We start from the raw sequence: 24918 nt of genomic DNA, 5'->3' as shown, positions 1-24918 counted from the left end.
GGAAAGAAACTTCTTCTTCCCTTCAGTTTGCTTCAACCAAGTGTTTTGTTCCTCTTGGTGAAGAACTGGGAAGAAAGACTTCTTTTTAAGCTGAGGGAGCCAAATTCAATTCCCTTCTCATTTGGAGCAAAATCACCAAGTTATTTATGTTGAAAGTAACTCAGTTTTTAAGAGATCTTTTGAGAAAATATTTCTCTTGGTGACTGATTACAAGTGGGTATGGGAAGAAACTCTTTGCCTTGAACCATTCAAAGCAGTAATTTCTTCCCAAAGAGTAGAAGCAATTACATTTTCTGGGTGGAAAAAATGAAATGAAATGAAATGAAATGAAATGAAATGAAATGAAATGAAATAAAATAAAATAAGATAAAATAAAATAAAATAAAATAAAATAAAATAAAATAAAATAAAATAAAATAAAATAAAATAAAATAAAATAAAATAAAATAAAATAAAATAAAATAAAATAAAATAAAATAAAATAGTAGTCGATCAAAGGAGCTTAAAGCCAATCTCCATGTGCTGCCAATGACCAAATTAAATGCACAGGGCTCCTATCAGCTGTGCCAGACAAAACATTGTTTTTGGCTTATTGGGGGTTTTGTCAGAAATCTTTGTAGCATGAATAGTTCATGGACTTATCTCTGCTGGCTTCAGCCATTCCTGCTGCCCATCATATCTTTATATTATAAGGCAGCTTTTTTCATGATGTTGTCTTTGAAGTCAGATAGCTGAGCCTTTTTCTACTTCTAGCCCCAGTTTTCAGTAGGACAAACATTTTCTTGTCTGGGAGTGTATTCAGTGGTAGCCACACAAGTGAAGGCAAGGAGCTGGCAGGTGATAATTTATGAAACTTCCTGTAATGGGAAAAACTCAGCATTCAATTTCCATCTCCTTAGAAATCTCTGTTTTTCTTTCTTTTCCTGCCTCTTGTGCTCTTTGTGGCTGTTCTGAGTTTAGTCCTTGCAAATGCAATTCTATGGATCCAAATGATTTGGAGACAGAATAATCTTGTACATAAAACCAAATAAATTTAACTTTCCAATATTAAGGCAGTTTGACATGCAGGCTTGGGGAGCTCTGGCAGTAGTTAGTGCCTGGCCAATGACAGAACACAGAGTTCATCTGATTTAGGTGAAATTTCATTCACTGGAGACAAAGTAAAATTGCCTCTTATTTGCTCAGCACTAAAAAACCATTTGAAGCTGGTTGCCAAGACTTGCTGCAAGTGCTGAATGATGGGATAAACCCCTGCAATGGCACTATGAAATGGGAGAGCTGGACAGAAATATCAAAGAATGGCATTTCCAAGCATTTTCAGGTGCTGATGTTCTGCTACTGGCTTGGTGCTGTCCAAGGGGCTGATTTGAATGGTTTTAGAAGAACTAAGCTGAGCAGTGAAATGCACCTCAGGCAGAAAATGCATCTCTGGTCTCTGCAAGTGCCTTTATCTCCCTTCATGCTCCTCAGCACTGAAATCCTGCAAGGACTGAGTGAATCTGAGGCTTTGGGAATGCCCAGTAGTGAGAGATTTAGGTGAGATTTGACTCAGGAGATGGAAGCAGCAGCAGAAGGTGCTGTCATCTTCATCCTTGTGTTCTCCTGCATGCTGATGCATTGTGAAGGAGGCAGGATTCCATAAAGTACCTTCTGTATCTCCTGTGGAAAAGTCTTTAATTTCTCAGAGTTTCAGGCATGTGTTGTGTGGCTGTGCTGCACCCCAGGGCCAGGCTCTGCCTCTCTTTGCTCTGGCTGCTGCTTCCAAGCTGTCCTCTGTGATTTTGATTTGCAAGACACCCCTCTGACCAGCCTCCACTTTGCTTTAAAAATTCAGCACCATGTTGGGGGCTGAACAAGTCCCAGAGCTGGGGAGAAGGATTTGAGATGCAATTTGCATCACAGACCTGTTACAGTGGGGAAAATGTTGCATCCCTCCTGTCCCTGGAGCTGCTAATCTTGTTGCAAACATTGAAAACCTCTTCAGCTTCTCTCATTCTACCAAAATTTGATTGATGCTTTGATTTCACACCTCTTTCATGCAGGATTTTCCTCTGTCCTTGGCTGGAATTGTCAGGCCTGAGAAATTTGGTTGAGCCTTGGGACAGCTCCCATCATCTATCCCTGCTCCTAATGCTGCTTTGAATTCTCTTGGGAATCTGAGCATGAGGGAAACTGGGGGGACTTTAGTGAGAGGAAAAGTGAGACACAGAGGCTGAAGTGCAAATACAGAGTCTGGGTCACCACCGTCTGCAGTGTTGTGGGGATTTGGGCCATGCAAACAGATGTTTATTCTCTGGGAATGGCTGATTCCTTCTGTGTGTCTTTTCCTGAAATTCCTGTGCACCAGGGCTGGTGCTGGAGCTGCAGCAGCACAAAGTTGCCAGGGAGCTGTCTGGGACCCAGTGGGAATCATTTCTTTGCTGCTTTTGATGAAAAGTTGTGACATAAATCTCAGTGTCAGGGAGATGCCACGTTAATGCTGCTGTGTTGCTATATTTTATATATTAGTAAAGGCTTGTATGCACAAACCAGCCTTTGAAATAAGTTGTGATATTGAGGGCTAAAATCCTTGAAACCTTCATGCAGAAGAGAGAGTAAAGCAAAACAATATCCTTGTGTGCAGGAGAAAAAACGTAAACTGTGTGTGTTAGCCAATAGTAGCTTACTCTGCCTGTGGACCCTGTAGAACCCTATAAAAGGTGTGCTAAAGATAGAAATAAATGGCATTCACAATTACTTCTGTGAAGACTGGTGAATAGCTGGCGGTCTCTGAATACCCATGGGTTGAGTTTTCTTATTTACTTCACGTAAATCGTGGAGGAAGTAAAACCTTTCTCTGGATCGTTTAGGGATTACGAAAACTGGGGTATTCCACGGGCTAGTAGATGGCTCTATGTGACCTTGTTGTAATTCACGCTTAACTAACTCAAGAAGGGCATCTAATCAAGGCTTGGACAGGGGCCACTGCTCGACCCACACCGGGTCAAATGATTTCCAAGAAAGCCTGATTGGTGACAGCGGGTACGCGGCAGTGGCCCTTAGGGTAAATTTGTCACCCTGGCTTTTAGCAAGGCTAGGACATCCCTCCCTAGCAGGGCTGGGATTCCTGTCATGACATATGGGAAGAGGGCAATAGTTTTCTCTGGCCCTTTTTCTGTGTGGAGTGTAATGGCTATTAGCTGTGCGCTTCTCCGAGCCCGTGGCAGCCCTCCAACCCTGCCTACCATGGGGGCATCCTCTAGTTTCCAGAGCAGAGGCCAATTTGTCTCTGGAACGACTGTGACATCTGCCCCAGTATCAATTAGAAAAGGAACACTGATAGATCCAGAGGGGATACTTTGATCACCTGAGGTGTCATAAAGGGAGCAGATCCCCCATACCACCGGCGGGTTGTCACACCTTACTGCCAGGGCCACCCTGGGGTCATGTCCCCCTAGTGTGATCCCTGCTGCCCCTGAGGCAGGTAAGGCAGGGTTGGCTGAGTAACCGGCTGAGTCATGAAAGTGGCTGCCTCTCAGGGGGGTAATGGATTTGGGAGCATCTCTGTCCTTGCAGGATTGGCATAACTGGGCCGCCTCGCAACACAAGTGGGAGAGGAATGTGTGCAGCCCTGCTGTCCTCTCCCCCTTCCTGTTTCCCTGAGCCTTGGATCTGCATTCTCTGGCAAGGTGCCCCTTTTTCCCACAAGCCCAGCATGGCCCTTTAAATCGGTTCTGCTGCGAGGTGGGCACTGCTAGGGCCCCCCCCTCTTTGGGGCAATTTGCAGCAACATGACCTGCTTGGTTGCATTTGAAACACGCCATCGCTTTAGCAATTGCTGTGCAGACTGCAGTTTGAATCAGAGCTACCTGTTCCTCCCTCGTGACATGCTTAATCATGTCTGCGATATTTGACCCTGCCGGTAATGATCGGAGGATTTCCTTGGTTGTCGAATTGCATTGTTGACGCAAGCAGTCTGCCATGACTGGGCCTTTTGCCTCTGGGGGCAGGGCCGAGGAGTCAACTGCTTTATGGTAGACCATGGTGATGGCTTAGCAACAACTCTAGAGGCCGAGTGAATAGCTTCTCTGGCCGCACAAGTGGTTGTCATAACTTCGTGGGCCCACATACCCTGAGCTTGTGCCTGAGGTGTAACCATGGCTGGGTCTGTGCCCATTAACCGCGGCAGGCTGGAGCCATGTAGTGGATGGTCTGCCCCAGTTATTTCGGCTAGGTATCTGGCACAGTTGTCTTCCCAATCTTGTTTAAAAACAATCATCCCTGCCCCATCGAAAAACAATCTGCAAGTGTGCTTTATATCAAAAGGGAGCAGGTCGTCACCTCCAAAAAGACCATCGATAAGGGAGGTGACCATGGCAGAAATAAGCCCTTTTCTGAAATTGCATTAACAATCGTTTTAACTTCTTTAGGATTTATTGGTGAGTAAACTCTCTGTCCCCCCTCAGACACCAAGACTGGGAATGCTAACGCGTCTGGAGGGACCCAGGTGGCATATGCTGCTCTTATCTGACCCCTGTCTGTGAGAGGGGTATCCTCTCTCAGTTTTTTTTTAATGTGGAGGGGGGTATTCTTATTTATCTTTATTGTTTCCTCTTCTGAGGACTCAGCCTCCGACCATTCGTCTTCTCTCGTATCTCAATCAGAGTCAGAGCTCGACTGGCTAGCTACTTCCTATTTCCCGTGCCTTTTTGTTGGGCTCCGACCCTGCCTACCACCCCTGTGGGCAGGCTGTTCCTGGCTCTCCCTGCCCTTCAGTCCACCCTCCACTCCACCTTTCACCCCACCTTTCGCTCCGCCCTTCACCCCACCTTTCACTTCACCCTTCACTCCACGCTCCATTCCTCCCTCTGCTCCACCCTCCTCTCTTTTCACTCTCCCTCACATTCTTTTCCCTCTCCCTCTTTACACCTCGCCCGCAACCTTCTTCACATTCCTTATCTCTCCCAACCCCCAACTATGTTCATCTTTCAATGCCAGCATTTGTTCTTTGTTTCTTTGTTTTCACTAAAGATATTTCTTTCTCGCTGTATGTCTTTTTGCTCAGCGCCATTTTTAAGCCCCTGGGGGGATGCTTCCCCCCTGGCTTTCTCTGCAACATCTCTGGCTTCTTCTGTTAACTTTCTCCAAAAATCTCCTGCTTTCTGCTGTTCGTTTGAGAGCAGATCAGGGTTCAGGGATTGAGGGGACGTATCGCCCTCTTGTGTCCCCTTCGGCTCAGCTGAGCTGCTCTTGTCTGGGGGCTCTGAAGTCTGTGTAGTAGCACTAACTCCCAGTTTCGGGGTGGCCAACAGACAGTTTTTTGCCACCGTCCAGGTCTCTTGTTTTTTGTCTAGCTTTTTTCAAAGCTTTGAAGACCTTACCCCATGACTTAAAATGTTTCATACTACCCAAATCTATAGTTTCATTAGCGAGAGCTCTGGTACATTTCTCCCACACCTCAGGGTGGAGAATCTCCACTGGTTGCTCTATAACCCCAATATGCAAAAGCCTTGCGATAGCAAGCGTAAAATCCTTAGATTTGCAATCTATTCCCCACTGTTTATGTAATTCAGATACAACCTTTATCAATTATTCCATCTTCGTAGGGACGTCTCCCTTGCCAGGACTGGTCGAGCCGGTCCTGACCGCCGCTCCCGTTTTCCAGATAATCCTCGCTTTCTAGGTTTGAATCCCACTTCTTCCCGGGTTTCCGGCACCAAATGTTGTCTTTTAAGCAAGGCAAACACCCTGGTTCAAGGAACAGCACGGTGGTCTCCCCAGGCCACTCGGTCCATTACCCACAGACACCAATGTGATGGATGGAGACAATGGCGTTTATTGCTGAAGAATTTGACATTTTATAACTTAGGGTCACTGTGTTACTCCCATCTGCTTTCATCACAGCTAGGTGCTATTGGCTAATTGCAGAAGGCATTAACATACCAAAGAGGGGGGGGGGGGTTACTATCTTTCCGTTATCTTCCGAGCGCCGGGCCTTACTTCTACAGGCCACCTGCCCTGCTGTGGCTCACCCAGCTTCTCCAGAAGCCACCATCCCTTCAGGAGGCTGCTCCCGGCAAGATTCACCATCCATGGGAGAGCCTCAACCCTTGCAAGGATGGCATAGCAGAGAAGACCCTCCATCCATGCAAGAAGCTCAGGCTGTCAGAGAATGTCCATGGTGCCAGGAGCCTCTGCTATCTCTGACAGCCTCCATCCCTCAGAGAGGCTCAGTCGGACCTGTCAGCCTGCAGAAGGTGCAGAGCCCAGGGACAGGTCTCCCAGCTCCCTTGGACCCTTGGACCTCAAAAACACAGGCGCAACCCTGACCACTGGCATGCCTGGGAAAACCCACAGGTCCAAGTGGGAGCTCAGCCTGATCCAGGAGAGGCATCTCAGGAGCAGGTGGAGGAGCAGCTAGTATCCTGGAGCCAGGAGCTGCCGGACCACAGCTCCCAGGTGACGGTGCTGGACATGCCAGCTAGCACCAGCCCATGCCTGGTGGAGGAGACAATTCCTGACCAGGGAGTTTCCTCCATCTCCAGGAAACTGATCCCATGCAGCCACCAACTACCAGCAGGGCCTCTGTACCAGCAGGTGAGACCTGAGGAGATGTCTGAGGCTCCTGTGGGGCTCTTGAGGGACATTCCCAGGCTAGGCCAGGGCTTCTGAGAGCAGCCTAGTTGCTGGCTGTTTTCTGAAGACCCTGATGCCAGGGCTTCAAACAACCCCTCTCTGATTTGCAGCTGCTCCTGGGACCCCCCTGTGCAAAGCCTCGGGCTGTAGCCCCGGCCGTCCACAAGAGCAGAGTCCAGCCCAGGACGCCAGGGACAGTGACAGTGCCACTCTGCCTGGCTCCACTCGGGCTCCTGCAGCCACCTCTGCGCCCTGCCCTGGCCCAGCTCTGTCGCTCACCAGCCCGACAGCTGCAAGCAAGTGGCCGCTGCCTGGCGCGCAGCAGGAAGCAGGTGAGAGCAAAGTGGCCGGCACTGGCTGGGGCTGCTGCACTGGCAGGCACTCAGGGGGGTTCCTGGGCACGAGGCTGATGGCTCGGTCTTGGCCACAGGGCACAAGAAGGAGCTGTGGGAGCTGTACCAGCTGGGCCCACAGCTAGGGAGCAGTGGCTTCGGCACCGTTTTCTCGGGGACCTGCCTCTCAGACGGGAGCCCAGTAACGGGCTGGGATGGCCGGGCGTGGCAGGAGGGCTGGGGGCGGCACGGGGCAAGTCTCAAGCCCCCCTCTCTCCACGGTTTGCAGGTGGCCATCAAGCACGTGGCTTGGGACATGGTCCTGCAGTGGGACGAGCTGGTGAGTGAGCGGGGACAGCGGGACAGAGCGGGCCGTGGCAAACAGGGATAAGGCCGGGACTGAGGGCAGGGCATGGCTGGGAGCAGCGGGGAGTGGGCTCAGCGTGCGAGGCCCAGCATAGCAGACCCGGGGATGCCAAACAGCGGTGGTGGGTCCAGGCAGGGGCCACCTCCCAATCAGCCCCCAGGCGGGAGGAATGCCAAGCAGCAGGGAGGCTGCCCAAGGTGGCACTGGCGCACCCCGGGCCGGGGCCTTGCAGCCACAGGGGAGCTTCAGGCCCTGTGATGGAAACATTGTTTCATCCTCACAGCCTGACGGCACCTGTGTTCCCATGGAGATTGTGCTGATGGAGAAGGTGGGCTTCGGCTGCCGCAGAATCATCCAGCTCCTTGACTGGCTTGAGCTGCCTGACATCTTCGTGCTGGTGATGGAGCATCTGGGATCTCTTGCATGTCCTGCTGGAGCAAGAGTTCCTGAGCGAGGAGGCGGCGTGTTGGCTTTTCTGGCAGGTGCTGGAGGCCGTGTGGCACTGCACCGCCTGCAGCGTCCTGCACTGGGACATCAAGCCGGAGAACCTCCTCGTGAACCTGGAGACTGGCAAACTAAAGCTTATCGACTTCAGTCGTGGCACCTTCCTCCAGGAGCAGGCCTGCACACAGTTTGCAGGTGAGCCCAGAGCGCAGGCCCTGCTCCCAGTGCCAGGCACTGCACGGCCCCATTCCCTCCTGGGCCGCAGGGTGAGGCATTCAGCCGGCTGCCGGCTGCCCTGTGGCACAGGCAGGTGCTGTGCCCCAGGAGCCGGCTGCCAGCCCTGCTGACAGAAAGGCGCTGCAAAAGCCGGGCCCCGGCTCCTCGGCTTGGCAGGCCCGCAAGGCCTTGGGCTGCTCCGCTGGCCTTGTCAGCCTTGCAGAATGGTTTCTAGGCTTTGGCCCATTGTCAGGGTGAGGCAGGCAGGCCTTGGGGGGAAGTTGTGGACACGGCTGCAGCCCCTGCCTCTGGCAGGAGGCTGGTGCCAGGCTCTGGAAGGCAGCAGCCTGCGCCTGAGCAGCGCTGCCCATCTCCCCATGGAACATGCACGTACTGCCCGCCTGAGTGGATCAGCCTTCACTGCTACCATGGCGATGGGGCGACTGTCTGGTCCCTGGGCGTGCTGCTGTTTGAGATGGTGTTTCTTGCCCTTTGAGAACGAGCGTGACATCGTGCTGGGGCAGCTCTTCTTCCCGCAGGAGGTCTCTCCAGGTTGGTATGCAGCCTGAAGAAGGCAGGCTTTGGCAGGTGGCACTGCGCAGCCCAGCCCGGCCCTCCCGCAGCTGCGCGAGACGTCCATGTGCCCTCAAGGGCCGGCTGCAGCAGGTGGCCCGTGGCAGGCTGGGTGTGGCACGCTTGGCTGAAGGAGGGGGTGATTGTCCTGCCGTGCCGCTCTCCCTCCAAGGGCAGCTCCGAGCACATGCAGCGTGGCCTGGCTTCTGCAGGCACTGGGAGCAGCTGGGCAGGAGCCTTCTGCAAGTGAGCGCTGCTTTCTGCCTTCTCTCCCTAGAATGCCAACATCTGATCCGCTGGTGTTTGTCCAAGCACCCCATGGATTGGCCAGTGCTGGAGCAGATCTTCTACCACCTTTGGGTGCTGGGCAGGCATTTCTGATGCCTTGCTGCAGCCTCTGCAGGCTCTGCAGCACCCAGTTCCTGTGTCCAACACAGGACTGAGGGCCCAGGAAATAAAACAACCCGAAACCCACTGCGGGCTGGCAAATCTGGTCCTTGTTAGCAACTTCAGCTAAGGGAACCTTTTGGCCAAAGGGGTTATCAGAGCACTTCAGTTCCCTTCAGCCTTGGTCAAGCTTTTGATTCCTTTCTTCCAGATTGTCCTTCAAAATCAGAGGGAGGTGGAGCCTGCACCAGTCCCCCCAAACTGGTGGGAGGCAGAGACTACTCCCAGGCCCCTCAAAACTGGAGGAGGAAGGAGACAATCCCTGGGCCCCCCGAACTGAAGGGAGATAAATACCCGACCCCTCAAAATAAGAGATGGATGGAGCCCACAGTGGCCCCGAAGTCAGAGGGGGAAGGGGAGACTGCAAGCCCCCCCAAAGAGGAGGGGAATTCCGCCTGTGCCAGCCCCACAAATTACAAGGGGACAGAGAACACCCCTGGCCTGGCAAAGTGCAAAGAGCAGCCGGAGGCTGCCAGGATGGTGAAAACACTGGCACCCCCCAAATCAGAGGGGGACAAAAAGCCCACACAGGCTTCCCAGAAGCAGAAAGGGGGCAGCAAATATCCCCTATCCCCCTAAGTTGGAGGGGCACAGACACAACTCCCGCCCCCCCCATAGCGGAGGGGGACAGACATAAAAGGCCCCACAAAAAGAGCATGGGGAACCAAGAGCACTGCCGGCCCTGCAAAGGTAAGGAGGATTGAGAAACTCCCCATCTGTCTTTGTTTTGGAAGACAGGTGTCTGCTAGGGAGGGCAGGGGCCTCCCCTGGAATGAAAATATAGACCCCCTCCCTTGGAATTATTATAATTTTGAACGCAGGGGGCTCTCAGGCAGAGATCTGGGGATAGGAATAACAGTTCTTTACTAGTGTGTATAACGAGGCACACAGACAACAATGACTACAGCGTTAACAACAAAACAGAACCAGGGACCCTGTGGCAGCTTTCTCGGCTAGGATGGGAAAGGATGGAAAAGAGGTTTTGCTTCACAAACCGCCTCCAGCAGGCAGTCCTGGTGCTCCTGCAGGGCTCTGAGGAACACTCAGCTGGAACAGTAGGAATGAGCTGAGATCCCGGGTCAGTGGCTGAGGTGGATCAGCAGCTCCGTGGTGGTGCCTGGCACTGCCACACATCCTGGCAGGACAGGGGGTGTGAGGCCACCAATGAAGAGGGAAGAAGGAGAAGAAGAAGCAGCAGCTCTGTCTGGGTGATGGCAAATTCCCTTCTCTCCGCAGCAACAGCTCCCACCAAAGTGTCCTTCTCTGAAGCTGAAGAAGCTGCTAAACTGTGCCCACCCTCCCCTTTTCCTTTCCCCTTCCCCCCTGGGCCCAGCCAAACTTTGTGTTTCTCAAATACCACCTCTAGTCAGGTTTTCCCCACAAATGATGGGTAAAAATTCCACAGGTGAGCCAGAACTAAAAAGATACCTAACCCCCAACAGCTTCTCATCTCCATCTCTTTGCACTCCAAAAGCCAAGAGGAATTGATCTGTCACTTCAAAACAACTCAATCCCACTGAGAACAGCTCCATTTTACCCCAAAAGAGCTCAATCCCAACACAAAAGGGCTTGTTCCACCTCAGGAGATCTCAATCCCACACCAAAATGACTCGGTTCCACAGCCGCCAGGTGAGATGGAGTTGGAAGGTGTTCTGGTTTAGGGCAAATTTGGAAGAAAACCTCTCAGTGGGGTGCCTCTAACAAGCAAATTAAAGCAGCCCCTCCCCTGAATGTTTCATGAAAAATATTTTCTTGGAGAAAAGTGGAAAACGCAGTTTATTTAACAATCAAAGTATCCACAAGCATGAGAAAGATGAATAATATTAAAGAATGAATCCTCTGGTGTTTGAAGAGATGCCAAATCCAGAAAAGTCCTTTCCATGGGGTGTAGCTCAGCTCGCTCAGTCTCTTATCAGTTCCTCCGGCACTGGAAAGGGCCCAGGCCCAGGCCCCTGTGGGCCACAGCCATGAGCTCCCGGGCTTTGTCTGGGTTCTCAGTCCAGAGCAGCTTTGAACAGATCCAAGGAAAAAGGCAAAAAACACTCAGGGGAACTTCTGTGCCTCAGCTAGCTAAAAACTAACTAAACTAAACTAAAACCTAACTAAAAAGGAGACTGAACTGAAGTGTCTAGAAGCAAAGGAGAGCTCTGTCCTGCTGTCTGTCCCTGCTGCAGACAACACAGGCCGGGAAAGCGTGCGGGGCAGTGAGTGCCATTTCTGCAAACAAACCGCAGCTTCTTCTTTCCCTGCTTTGCTCTCAGAGCCAGTCATGAAGGTGCAGAACTTAATAGCCAGCAGAAACAGGACAGACGCCTGGGGATCCAAGGATCACAAAGTCACCCCAGGCCAGAAGGAGATCGGGAGAAGTAGAATCCACATTTGGAGCGGTGGGATGGGGATTGTGTGGGACTGGCTGGGTGGGCTGTATTTGATAGGAAATCAAACTTTCAGAGTTTCTGATTTCTGTCCCATTCATTTTCAGTCAGGTGCAGCTCCGTTTGCAGAGTGCTGCTGTGGCGCTCGAGACGGACACACGACACAGCGAGGTTTGCGCTGCAAGAGCAATCTTTATTGATCAGGAGTTGCTTTTCGATGGTTGACCCTGATGGGATGGAACCTTGGCGCCCCCCCGGCCACTGACCAATAGCTGCCCGCGTCTGCACTCCTCAGGGATTGGCCAGCGTCCCTTCTCTGCAGCCGAGTCCCTCTGCCTCTCCGTGCCCTCTCTCCCAAAGGTGTTTGATTTCCATTCTGTCACAAGAACAGCCTTATCAACTTCAGGGCTTTGGGAGACTTCAGGCCAGCTGTTCACCGGCATCTTTAGGGACCCAAAATCCCCCCAGATTCCCTGCAGAGACCCCAAAATTTCCACTTTAGGACCCCAAATTCACAAACATTTCCTTCAGAGATGCCAAAATTCCCAAAACATTCCTGTAGTGAACCCAAACTTCCCATGTTTGGACCCAAAATTCTCTATAGAGACTCCAAAATTCCCAACATTTCTCTATGGAACCCCCCAAAAATGCCCTTTGAGTACAGCAAAATCTCAAAACTTCTCATGTTTGGACCCAAAATTCAAAGAAATTCCCTATGGAGACTCCAAAATTCCTAACATTTTCAGTACAGGCCCAAAAATTCCCATACAATGATTTCAAAATTCTCATTAAGGGCTCCAAAATTTCAAAAATTTCCTTATGGGGACCTCAAAATTCCAAAGAGACCCCTAAATATCCTTTCAGGCCCTAAAAATACCTTATCAGAACCCCAAAATTCCATAAAAGGTCCCCACATTTCCAAGAATTCCCTGGACAGATCTTAAAATTCTCAAAAATTCTGTTCAAAGATTCCAAAATTCCCCTATAGAGATCCCTAGGGACCCTCAGAGTCCCCTGGGCCTGACAGGGGCTCTCCCAGACCCCTATGGAGCCCCTGTCTATCCCCTATAGATCACCTATAGATTACCTAGAGATCCCCTATAGACCCTGTGTGGATCCCCTAGATATCAGCTATTGATCCCCTATAGATCCCCAGAAGAGCCCCTGTAGATTCCCAAGAGACTCCCTACAGGTCCCTCATAGATTCCCTACAGATCCGCTATAGCTTGCTTAGAGATCCCTTAGATATCCCATGTAGATCCCCTAGAAATCCCCTACAGATCCTTTACAGATCCCCTGTAGGTCCCCAATAGATCCCCTATAGATCCTTTATAGCCCCACTGTAGGTCTCGGACATGCTGGAGCCGGGCCAGGGCATTGGGAGCAAAGATGGCAGTGCCCGGGCGAGGACCCTTCCAGGTATTCTGCACATGTGCTGGAGGGAAAGTGCCAGGAGATGGGCGAGGCTCAGAGGAAAACAAGAATGTGGCCAAGGAGAAGGCTGGATATGAATGTAAGGGAGCGTGGTTAAAGAAAGGGCGGGAACTGTGAGGGGAAGGGGCGGGGATAAGGAAAAGGAGAGAATTATGAGGGGAAAGGGTGTGGCCAAGCTGATGCACGGTCCTAAAAGGGCCCGGTTTGGCCTAAAATCACCCAAAAAGGCCTCAAATGCAGCTGAGATCTGCCAGGTTTGGTTTAAAATCAGCCAGAGGACCCTAAAATCCACAAAAAGGGATCTAAAAACAAATCCAAATTTTTGGCCCATCCAAATGGGCCAAAAATTGTCCAAAGGGGCTGAAAATCACGCTATAAAGTCTCGTTCCGAACTCAAATTACAAAAGGGCCTAAAATTACCCAAATGGGCCCAGAATCTCCAGGACCCAGATCGGGACCGAGACCAAGATCAGCACCAGAACTGGCACCAGCACCAAGATTGAGACCAGCACCGGAGCTGAGATCAGAGCCGCTCTGGGACTGGCACCAGGACTTCCCTTACCAGTGCCTCTGTTGGTGTTGGATCAAGTGAGAGCTCTGTGAGAAGCTCTCCCCACACTGGGAACACTCGTGGGGCCTCTCCCCGCTGTGGATGCGCCGGTGCTTGACCAAGTTGCTCATTTGCTTGAAGCCCTTGCTGCAGTCAGGGGAGGGGGAATCCCATGAAATTCCAGAAAAGCCCCACAACATTCTAGAAAAATTCCAGAAAAATACCACAAAATTCCCTAAAATTTCTGAAAATCCCACAAAATTCCAGTAAAAATACACAAAATTTTACAAAAATCCCACAAAATTCCACAAAAATCCCATGAAATTCCAGAAAAATTCCACAAAATTCTTTAAAAGCCCCATAAATTTCCAGAAGAAATCCCACAAAATTTTCCAAATCTCCTCAAAATCCTATAGAATTCCACAAAAATCCCATGAATTTCCACAAAAATCCCACAAAAATCCCACAAAGTTCTCCAAATCTTCTCAAAACCCTATGAAATTCCAGAAAAATCCCAAGAAATTCCCTAAATTTTCTCAAAATCCCACAGAATTCCAGAAAAAAAAAATCCACAAAAATCTCACAAAATTCCCCCAAAACCCCATGAAATTCCAGGAAAAAACCCACAAATTTCCCCAAATCTCCTCAAAATCCCACAGAATTTAAAAAAAAAACCCATAAAATTTCCCCAATCTCCTGAAAATCCCACAAAAATCCCACAAAATTCCAGAAACATCCTACAAAATCTCCTCTAATTCCCACAAAAATCCAGAAAAATCCCACAAAGTTCCGAAAATCTCCTCAAAATCCTACAAAATTCCACAAAAATCCCATGAAATTCACAAATTTTTCCCAAAATCCCACAGAATTCCAGAAAAAAATCCACAAAATACCACCAAAATCCCACAAAATTCCAGAAAAATCCACCAAATACCAGAAAAATCTGACAGAAATATTATAATTTCTTCAAAATCCCACAAAATTCCAGAAAAAATCCTTCAAAATTCTCCAAATCTCCAAAACAATCCCACAAAATTCCACAATAATCCCATGAAATTCCTATTCTGAAATCCGCAGGATTCTTAGTGCATTTCTGCAGTGCTGAGCCTCTTGAGAAGGTTCTCAGGCGGTGTGCAGGCTTCTTTGGGAAATTGGAGCCCCTATTTGGGCTCCAATTGCAGGAGATGGGTTTGGGAGTCAAGAGATGACTCAGTATGAGTTAGCTACTCGTTCCATTTTATTGCAGTTTCAGCTACATTTTTATAGTATTTTGGAAAGGTAACATGCGATCTGTATTTTATTATGATTGGATAATTGCTGTTTTTCACGTGTTAACTTCTACATTTCTATTGGTCCAGTTCGTAACACCCGAGCTCTATAAGATACTTTTTAGCGGAACTTATAAAATGCATTAAGCAGTTATATGAGATACATTCTGCAGAATTCACATCCTGACAAACTTCACAAGATACATTTTACAGATTTCTCATCCTAAATTCTCATCCATTCTTCATTGTCTTATTAACACTTATTCTTCATATATTTGTTACAATGTTGTGCCAAGGACTCATGCTAACTCAAAGTCAGGGTTGTGCAGGCCTTCCAAGGAGCCATGGCCTCGGAGAAGCAAGCCATTCTTCAACAGGGATTGGGAATTCAGGAATGGGGAATTCCGGGAAATCAGGAATTGGGGAAGTTGGGAATGGGGAATGGGGATTTGGGAATTCAAGGGAAGATGGGAATTCAAGATCAGGGGATTGGGAATGTGGGATTGTGGGACAGGAGTTTTGGGGGGGAGGTGGAACCTCAGAATTTGGAGGGATTTTGGGGTTTTTGGGGTGGGAGCATGTAATTTGGGGGACCCCCAGTTTTTGGGGGTTCCTGGTCTTTAGGGATTTGGATCATTTGGGGGAGCAAGGTCTGGGCTATGGAGGGATTTTGGGAGGATTTGGGATATTTCTAGAGTCATTATTTTTATTTTTTGGAATTTTTGCCAAGATTTTGGGGGATTAGGGGGGTGATTTTGGAGTAATTTTTTTCTTTTTCAGTAATTTTGTGTGGTTTTGATAAGATTTAGGGAATTTTATGAATTTTTTTCTGAAATTTTGTGGGATTTTGAGAAAGTTTAAATAATTTTGTGGGATTTTTGTGGAATTTTCTGGGATTTTTCAGGAATTTCATGCGAGTTTTTTGGAATTTCATCGGATTCTAGTGTAATTTTGTGGGAATAATTCAAAGATTTGGGGAATTTTGTGGGGGTTTTCTAGAATTTTATGGTATTTTTCTGAAATTTTGTGAGAATTTGAGGAGATTTTGTGAGATTTTTGGAAAATTTTGTAGATTTTTTTCTAGAATTTTATGGAATTTTAAGAAGATTTAGGGAATTTTGTGGGATTTTTCTGGAATTTAGTGGGATTTTTGTGAGATTTTGTGGGATTTAGATAAGATTTAGGAAATTTCACAGTATTTATCTAATTTTGTGGATTATTTTTGGGAATTTTGTAGGATTTGAGGAGATTTGGGAAATTTTGTGGCATATTTCAGAAATTGTGTGGGATTTTGAGGAGATTTAGAGAATTACAAAATTGTTTTCTGTAATTTTGTGGGATTTTTATGGGATCTTTGGAATTTTTTTATTTTTGTGGAATTTTGTGAAATTTTAAGCATATTTTGGGAATTTTGTGGGATTTTTCTGGAATTTTGTGGGATTTTGAGGAAATATAAATAATTTTATAGGATTTTTTTCTGGAATTTTGTGGGATTTTTCTGTAATTTTGTGGTATTTTTGTGGAATTTTGTGGATTTTCTGGAATTCTGTGGGATTTTGAGAACATTTAGGGAATTTTGTGAGATTTTTCTTGAATTTTGTGGGATTTTCCTGGAATTTCATAGCATTTCGAAGAGTTCTGGGGAAGCAGCCAGGGCAGATCCCACCAGAGACCCTCTCCTGATTTAATTCCCAATCCAGGAGCTACAGCAAGCATGGGTGAAGTTATGGGGGCTGGCAGGGAAATGTCACTGTAAGATCTTGCTGCACTTGGCTCTCAGCCCCTTCTCAAGAGCTTTGCCTTCAAGGGCAGGAACATCTTTTCCTTGCTGGGAACTGCAATTCCAGACTCTTGGAGTGTGTGCCATGCAGGACCACACAGACTGGGATTGCACAGACTGGGACCGTATGGATCAGCACCAGAGACTGGGATCACATGGACCGGGATGACATGGACCGGGATGGCTGCACCAGAATGATGGAACTGAGTTGGTCCCACCCCTCCCAGGGCTCCCTCCCATTTCCCTCCCAGTTCCCTCCCAGCTACCTTCCCGGTCTCTCCCAGCTCTTCCCAGTATTGCCCGGGGACGCGGCCAAAACTGCCTGGAGTGAATGCGGTGGTCCCGGAGAGATCCCAGAATCGTTTTTTTCCAGAATCCTGGAATCCCACAAAATCCTTTAATTTTTCTCAAAATCACACAAAATTCCAGAAAAATCCCACAAAATTCCCTAAATCTTCTCAAAACCCCACCAAATTCCACAATCATCCCAAAAATCTTCTCCAACTTCTACAAAATTCCAGAAATATCTAACAAAATTCCAGAAATATCCCACAAAATTCCAGAAAGAATCCACAAAATTCCAGAAATATCCCAGTAAATTCCACAAAAATAAAAAAAAAATTCACAAAAATTCCACAAAATTCCAGAAAAATGCCACAAAATTCCCTAAATCTCCTCAAAATCCCAAAAGCATTGGGCCATCCGAGCGCTAGAAGAAGGCACATCGGTCATAGTTAGAAATGAGCTGGGGGAATGGGAACAAGGGTGAAAATTGGTTTTGACAGGACGCAGGTATGCAGCAGTCAGAAAAGAAGGTAGAGTCAAATGGTGTCCGCTTAAGTCTATTAAACCAGACCTCCAGAATAAAGCTAATGAAAACTGTAGGCTTCTTTCTACAGGAATGGATTTGTGGACGTCCTCGTAAACTGTAGGCCCTAGCAACAGAAGAGGGTGACAAGCCGGCAAATACCTTGAAGACATCGGAGACTTCCACGCCAGTAAAACCCAAACAATATCGATGTTTTTGCACCATTCTGCTTCTAGGGCTAGCTGCTGTAACGCAGGCTGAACCAGAACGCCATCCTTACCAACCCTTTTGATGACTTCTTTGAGATCCAACAACAGGCAGAGTAATTAGAGATAGTACTGTAACAGGCGTCCCCAGCTTCGATGTATAGCTTGGAGACATTTTTCCTGTGGAAATGAAACCTGGATCCAGATCATTGTGGGGAATGTCCTGGTGCCCCAGCTCAAATCCCAGGAAAAGCTACTGTAATTACCCAGGATGCTGGTTTTGTGGGTACTGGGGATGTGAAAATATTGTGACATCTGGTAGGTGGGAGCCAGTTAAAAGTGATGAGTACTTACAAGTAACGTAGGCCCCAAATGGATGCTGATGTCCCACATTTGCATTGGAAGGAATGGTAGGCGAAAGAGGCACTTGCACTTACCTAAAAGTGACAGTTTTACAACCAGGCGATGTGAGTTGGGCTGTAGGAAAGATGTGGTCAGTGTTTATTCATAGATACTACCCAGATCCTGGAGCCGTAATACAAATAATCAGATCTTTACCTCAAGAGCCCAAGTCAGTGGGACCTAATCATGCCCTAATAAAAGAAACACCAAAGGAAAAAGCCCACACTACCCTTGCCCCCACCCCATTTAGCCACGTGAACATGCACGGAGCAACCCCTTATGCATCATCTTTTTGTATGCTAAATGCTGCCTTTTTATCATTAAATCAGTCTAACCTGAACCTTACAAGTTCTTGTTGGCTATGTTATGATACCAATCCCCCATTTTATGAAGCCATTGCCCTTAATGTCCCCTTTGACTACTCGAATGATCCCAACCCAGTTCAGTGTAAATGGAACACCTCTTGAAAAGACATTACTCTCACTCACGTTACAGGCCAAGGCATATGTGCTGGTAGTGCATGCATAACAGAGTGAAGAAAGACATCTGTGCAGCTGTTACCAGAATTGAGAAGTCCCATAAATGGGTCATTCCATCAACACCCAGAATATGGGTTTGCCACTGCACTGGAGTTACCCCATGCCTATCTGTTTGTGACTTTAGTGTTTCTAACAATTTTTGTGTGCAAGTTGTGATTGTTCCCAGGGTCCTGTACCACTCAGATGAAGAGTTTAACCTCCAGGTGGAAAAACTCACCCGACTTCGGAAAAGAGAACTAGTGACAGGTGTGACCATAGCGATGCTGCTTGGCCTGGGAGCAACTGGTGCTGGCACAGGTGTCTCCGCCCTTGTGACCCAACAACAAGGACTGTCCCAGCAGCAAATGACAATTGATGAAGACTTACAGAGAACTGAAAGGTCTATCTCCTTTCCAGAACAGTCACTGTCCTCACTCTCTGAAGTTGTCCTGCAGAATAGGCGAGGACTAGATCTTGTGCTCATGCAGCAAGGAGGCCTCTGTGTCGCCTTAAGGGAAGAGCTTTTATGCTGATCACACTGAAGTGGTCAGAGACTCAGTGGCTGAATTGAGGGAAAGACTAGCCCAGAGAAAAAGAGATAGAGAGGATCAACAAGAGTGGTTCGTATCACTATTTAAGTCTCTGTGGCTGACCACCCTAGTATCCACCCTGATCGGGCCTGATCTTACTGGTGTTAATCTTTGGACCGTGTGTTTTGAATAGGCTTGTGTCATTTGTCAGAAGCCGCTTAGAGAGAGTTGACATTATGTTAGTAGAGCGTCAGCAACTGCTTTAAACAAGAGCTCCTAAAAGTTACTTAGGTATTATGCCTAAGCTTCTTATGCGTTAGCTTTTTAGTTAAGTGTAGCATATCTTATGTTTTTACTCAAGTCTATGCAATGTATTTTTTATAAAATATAGAATGAGAAAAAGGGTAGAATTTTTATGACCAGTATCTTTTATATTTTAGCCAATTTAGTTAAACATAAGGAGGGGGGAAATGTAGGCAGCTAGGGTCCGGCGGCCAGAAGATGTGCTGTACGGAAAGATAAGACCCCTCTTCTGATAGCCAATAGTGTTTAGGGAGTGATGTAAGCAGATGGAAGTGATGTTGTAAACCCGGACTATATAGTGTCATATCTTTCTCTAATAAACACAAATAAAAAGCACACATTTGCCATCCACCACATTGGTGTCTGCGAGCTGATGGACCGAGCGACCTGGGGTTGGTCGCTGTGCCGTTCCTGAACCAGGTCACTATGCTTACAAAGGCAACAGACACATCAGGGTTTTGTGGAACTACAGAGCCATTGTGACAGTGCAAGGCCTCAAGGGAGCACAGGGCCATTGTGACACTGCAGAAGTAAGGGGAACACTGTGACAATCCAGAACCTCATTGAACCAAGGAGATCATTGTGATACTGTGGGGTCCCACAAAACCAAGGTGTCGTGGTTTTAAACCAATAACTAAGAAAATTACTTACTTCTTGCTGTGAGATATGGATTAGAACAAGAGCAAAACAGGCATACAACTTAAAAGGGGAAAAAAAAAGAAAGTTTATTGACAAACTACAACAACAAGAACACCAGAATAAACTTCCAGAAAAACCTTTCCATCCCCTATCTACCCACCACTTCCCCGTTCACATGACAACAGAGACAAAAACTCTGGAACTTTGATGGTTAAAACAGTCCCAATTCTTGCTAGTCTTTTTCACCAGTCTTTATAGAGAAACAGAAGTTTCTTCCTGTTAATTTATGGAGATTCTCACGAGAAAACTATTTTTGTTATAGTTTTCTATTGCCCTAATGTTAGCTGCTCAGAGCTGCTATTATTAGAGTTCACTCCTCCCATTTTCACATCATTCTAAAGTGCGTATGAGCCATGAGTCTAGAGATAGCATTTTTAAGGATAAGTTATTCAAAGGCAAAAACGTTTTCTTCATCTGTTTCTGTGAGCTTCACCAGAAAACAGTTTTCTCATTGCCTCTCAAGGCTTCAAATCTCCCAACAGTTTTCTTATTGCCTCTCAAAGCTTCAAATCTCCCAGCACTTCACTATACTATAATTACTCTTTACTAAAATTTACACTTTAAACGCTATTCCTCTCTATATCCTGTATCATGAATTAAATGAGTTCTTTTCAGGACTTCATTGTCCATCTCCATAGTTTTAACAGGGAGATATTTCAGTTTAATTAAAGCATCTTCTTAATTCTCTACCTTTCCTGAAGCTTCTTTTCTTTCCTGTCACTGGTAGTTTATAAAGTCTCTTTTCATGTTGATCTCTCTCTCTCTCTCTCTGGATAAAAAGATTAATCCGCAAGTCTCATCTGGGTAATGAAAGAGTTAACATCTTGCCCAGGCTTTTGTAGATGGTTTGGAGATCTCTGCTGAACAGGAGCTGGAGCCGTCTGCGATGGGAAGTTCCTCATGGCTGCTCTGGAGCGTGTAGTCGCTGCTCCAACCCGCTGCAAGTCCAGGGCCTCTCTCTTTCTTCACTGGGCAGTTTCTAGTGAATTAGTTACAGCAAAACCTGCAGCCGAGCCAGAGATCGGCTCGGCCCGGCCCGGGCCCGAGGAAAACCTTCCCCAGGCCCCCCCATCTCCCGGCCGGGAGACGGGGCAGGCCCGGCCCCATCCCCGCCCGGCCGCATGGCCTGGGCAGGGAACGGGAGGCCTGGAGCTCCGCCACCCTCCACAGCCAGGAAAACAAAGAGAGCTCCGAGAGCTCTGCTTTTACACTATAAGGTAGAGTTCACAAGTTGATCCCACTTTTCAATGGCCTAAACTGCTGTCAATTCCCAGCAATGACCGATAATTGTTCAGGAGAAAAGACTCCAAGCACTTCCCAGCAACTCCAACTCCCTTAAAGTTAAAGTAACTCCATGTCACAAGGGAACATGGAACAGCTCTGGCTGGCTGGACCTCCTGGGGACCACCTGACAGGTCCAGCTGACCTTGGCATGTTGAGGGCTGCTTCTCATCTGCCCCTGAAGCACTGGGGCTCTGGGCTTTCCTTCCTATGGGAGAGAAGTGTCCTTCTCCTCCAGGGGCTTATGGCCAAAACTGGGATTCATTCTCCAAATTTCCCTATATGCAAAGTTTGTTCCCAGATGAAATCTGCCAGGAGAGACAGGTCTGGCTGCCTTGGTCACCCTGGGGCCACCTCTCATCTGCCTTTGAACCACTGGGACCATGTGCTGAAAGGACTGAGAAGTCTGGTTAGCCTTGGCTTCCAGAGGGCTGATGTGACACATCCCCCTCTGGGACATCCCACAGCTCCTGCCAGTGCTGAGCCCTGTGGCTCTGTCCCTGCAGGCTGTTGTCATCCCTTGGCTGCCCCAGTTCGCTGGCCCCTTCGTAACGTCTGTGGGTTCCACTGCTGCACCATCAGACTCTTTGAGGCAGGGGGAGAGTTTCCCAACAGCTGAGGAAATGCACTCTAGCTTCTGGCCCATATCACGCATCTCCCTCACCAGAACCCCCACCCACTCTGTGTGGCTCATTTCTGAGGTGGGTTGTGGGACAGGGTCAGGCTCTGGGGCAGCTTTTGTCTGGGAGCTATCCAGACTCCCTTGGATATAGGGAATTCTGGAGGCAGATTCCCAAATTTGGTCATGGATGCCTGGTCAAGATGGAAGGTATTTTCCTATAAGAAAGAAAAGCAAATGAAAGTGGAAGAACAGCGAGCACCAATTGCCACCTTGACGGTGCACTGCCTGCAGTATTGGACAAATCAAGATGCTGTGATCCCCATCCACAAGATGATCTGAGAATTAGAGTCAAGGGGTGGTCAGCAAAACCCACTCACCCTTCAACAGCCCCATCTGGCCTGTGCGCAAGTCTGACAGAGAATAGAGATTGACTGTGGACTATCGTGCATTGAATGAAGTGACTCCACCGCTGAGCGCTGCTGTGCCGGACATGCTGGAGCTCCAGTACGAGCTGGAGTCCAAGGCAGCAAAGTGGTACGCCACTATTGACATTGCCAATGCATTTTTCTCCATTCCCCTGGCAGCAGGATGCAGGCCTCAGTTTGCCTTCACGTGGAGGGGAATGCAGTACACCTGGAACCGACTGCCCCAGGGGTGGAAGCACAGCCCCACCATTTGTCATGGACTGATCCAGGCTGCCCTGGAAAAGGGTGAAGCTCCAGAACATCTGCAGTCATTAGTGACATCACTGTGTGGGGGAACACAGCAGTGGAAGTATTTGAGAAAAGAGAAAAGATCATCCAGATTCTGCTAGAAGCCGGCTTCGTCATCAAGAAGAACAAAGTCAAAGGACCTGCTCGAGAGATCCAGTTCCTGGGAGTAAAGTGGCAAGATGGACGGCATCAGATTCCCACTGAGGTTGTCATTAAGATCACTGCAATGTCTCCACCAACCAGCAAGAAGGAAACGCAAGCTTTCCTAGGTGCCATAGGTATTTGGAGGATGCACATTCCTGAGTACAGCCAGATCGTGAGCCCTCTCTATCTGGTTACCAGAAAAAAGAATGATTTTCAATGAACAGCAACAGGCCTTTGCTCAAATCAAGCAGAAGATCGCTCATGCAGTAGCCCTTGGCCCAGTCAGGACAGGACTAGATGTGAAGAACGTGCTCTACTCTGCAGCTGGGAACAATGGCTTGTCCTGCAGCCTTTGGCAGAAAGTGCCTGGAGAGACTCGAGGTCAACCACTGGGATTCTGGACCTGAAGCTACCGTGGCACCGTGGCACCCTTAAGTACATCTGGGCACAGCTGGGCTCCACTGGGCACTGCCGGGTACACCTGGGCATACCCATGCACACCTGGGCACTCCTGGGCACACCTGGGGATATCTGGGCACACATGGGCACATCTGGGCACTCCTGAGCATATCTGAAAATACCAGGGGTCACCTGAACACTATTGGGGGCATCTAGGCAGACCCCAGCACACCTGACTACAGCTGGGCACTCCTGGGCTGTCCTGGGCATCTCTGGCCACACCTGAATATACCGGGGCACACCACGGCACCCCTGGGCAACTGTGGGCCAACATGGGCACACCTGGGCCAACCTGGGCACATCTGGGAACCCCTGAGCACATCTGAGCTCACTTGGGCACACCTAAGTAATCCTAGGAACACCTTGGCACAGCTGGGCACACCTGGGCACATCTGGGGAACATCAGGGTACACCTGGCCACACCTAGACTCTCCTGGGAGCTCCTGGGCTCTCCTGGGAACGTATAGGCCAACATGGGCACACCTGGGCCAGCCTGGGCACACCTAAGCACACCTGGGTGTAGATGAGCTCACCTGGGAAGACCCAAGCACACCTGGGCACACCTGCGAATACCTGGGCCCACCGTGGCAACCCTGGGCAGAGCTGGGCACAGATGGGCCATACGTCACATTCCCGGGCGCAACCACACGCACCTAGGCACCTCTGGGCACATGTAAACTCACCTGGGCAGAACTGGACACGCTTGGTTCTGCCCAGGGACACCTGGGCCAACCTGGGCAGATCTGGGCCCACCTTGGCACCCCTAAGCAAATCTGAGCAGAGCTGGGCTCTACTGGGCACTCCCGGGAACACCTGGGCACACCTGAGCACTTCTAGGCATACCTGGACATCTCTGGGTACATGTGGTCTCACCTGCGAACATCTGGGCACAGCTGGGCACACCTGGGCTCACCAGGGCACACCTGGGACCTCCTGGGCTCTCCTGGGCACATCTGGGCCATCATGGGCACACCTGGGCCAACTTGGGCACATCCAAGGACACCTGGGTGTAGATGGGCTCACCTGAGCAGACCCAAACACACCAGAACACACCTGGGCACTCATGGGCACACCTGGGACCACCGTGACTCCCTTGGCCAAATCTCACCACATCTGGGCCCACATGGGCTCACCTGAGCAGACGCAAGCACACATGAGCATACTTGGGAACTTCTGGGAACACCTCAGACCAACGTAGCACACCTGGGCATACATAGCAGATTCTGGTCTCACATAGGCACATCTGGGCACATCTGGGCACACTTGGGCACACCTGCCCACACCTGAGGATACCAATGCGCAGCTGGGCACAGCTGGCCACACCTAGCCACACCTGGGCACTCCTGGGCTCTCCTGGGCACACCAGGGCCAACCTGGGCACACCTAAGCACACCTGGGCATACATGGACTCACCAGGGCACACCCAAGCACACCTAGGTACGCCTGAAAACTCCTGGGAACACTTGGTACCACCGTGATACCCATGGGCACTGCTGGGCACAGCTGGACTCCACGGGGCACTCCCGGCTACGCCTGGGCATACCCATGCACACCTGAGCACTCCTGGGCACACCTGGGACCACTGTGGCACCCCAGGCCACGTCTTAGCACATCTGGGCCCACATGGGCTCACCTAGGCACACAAAAGCACACCTGGGCACATCCGAAGAACACCTGCGTACACCTGGCCACACCTGGGGACACCTGGGAACTGCTGAGCTCTTCAGGGCACATCTGGGCCAACATGGGCACACCTCAGACCACCTGGGCACAGCTCAGCACACGGGGGCCCACACGGGCTTACCTGAGCAGACCCAAGACCCAAGCACACC

At 49.1% G+C, this 24918-nt stretch overlaps 1 protein-coding gene and 1 long non-coding RNA gene across 4 annotated transcripts; one reads left to right on the top strand and one right to left on the bottom strand.

The window, feature by feature from the left end:
* Window positions 1-2862: 2862 nt before the first annotated feature.
* LOC147652055 (uncharacterized) lies at window positions 2863-9021 on the top strand. 3 transcript variants are annotated; one of them, XM_086897706.1, is made up of 6 exons: window positions 2863-6576; window positions 6726-6947; window positions 7237-7287; window positions 7598-7642; window positions 7797-7953; window positions 8825-9021. In XM_086897706.1, exons 1-6 carry the CDS (start codon window positions 6454-6456, stop codon window positions 8926-8928), a joined length of 702 nt encoding a protein of 233 aa, XP_086753832.1. In that variant the 5' UTR covers window positions 2863-6453; the 3' UTR covers window positions 8929-9021. The 3 variants fall into 3 exon arrangements, 2 of the variants coding, with proteins under 2 accessions (XP_086753832.1, XP_086753831.1); XR_015289250.1 differs by having other exon boundaries at window positions 7598-8526; XM_086897705.1 differs by having other exon boundaries at window positions 7598-7953.
* Window positions 9022-11685: 2664 nt separating this feature from the next.
* On the bottom strand, window positions 11686-19623 carry LOC147652054 (uncharacterized). Its single transcript, XR_015289251.1, has 5 exons — window positions 19508-19623; window positions 18574-18914; window positions 17853-17892; window positions 13366-13500; window positions 11686-11745 (listed from the first exon to the last, which is right to left on the bottom strand). It is a non-coding gene; the product is annotated as an uncharacterized LOC147652054 (long non-coding RNA).
* Between the last annotated feature and the right edge of the window lie 5295 nt (window positions 19624-24918).

This window comes from Cyanistes caeruleus, chromosome 7 (assembly GCF_971803275.1).
Source record: "Cyanistes caeruleus chromosome 7, bCyaCae1.hap1.1, whole genome shotgun sequence".
Lineage (NCBI taxonomy): Eukaryota > Metazoa > Chordata > Aves > Passeriformes > Paridae > Cyanistes > Cyanistes caeruleus.
The sequence above is the reverse complement of the archived record's forward strand: the minus strand, read 5'-3'. Positions and strand labels throughout refer to the sequence as shown.

Excerpts from the sequence above, each read along its gene's own strand:
- LOC147652055 (XM_086897705.1), top strand. The coding sequence starts at position 6,454 with ATGCCAGCTAGCACCAGCCCATGCCTGGTGGAGGAGACAATTCCTGAC. Across the intron at positions 6,577-6,725 it reads CAGGGCCTCTGTACCAGCAG|CTGCTCCTGGGACCCCCCTG; the intron begins GTGAGACCTGAG and ends TCTGATTTGCAG. Across the intron at positions 7,954-8,824 it reads GGCCTGCACACAGTTTGCAG|AATGCCAACATCTGATCCGC; the intron begins GTGAGCCCAGAG and ends TTCTCTCCCTAG.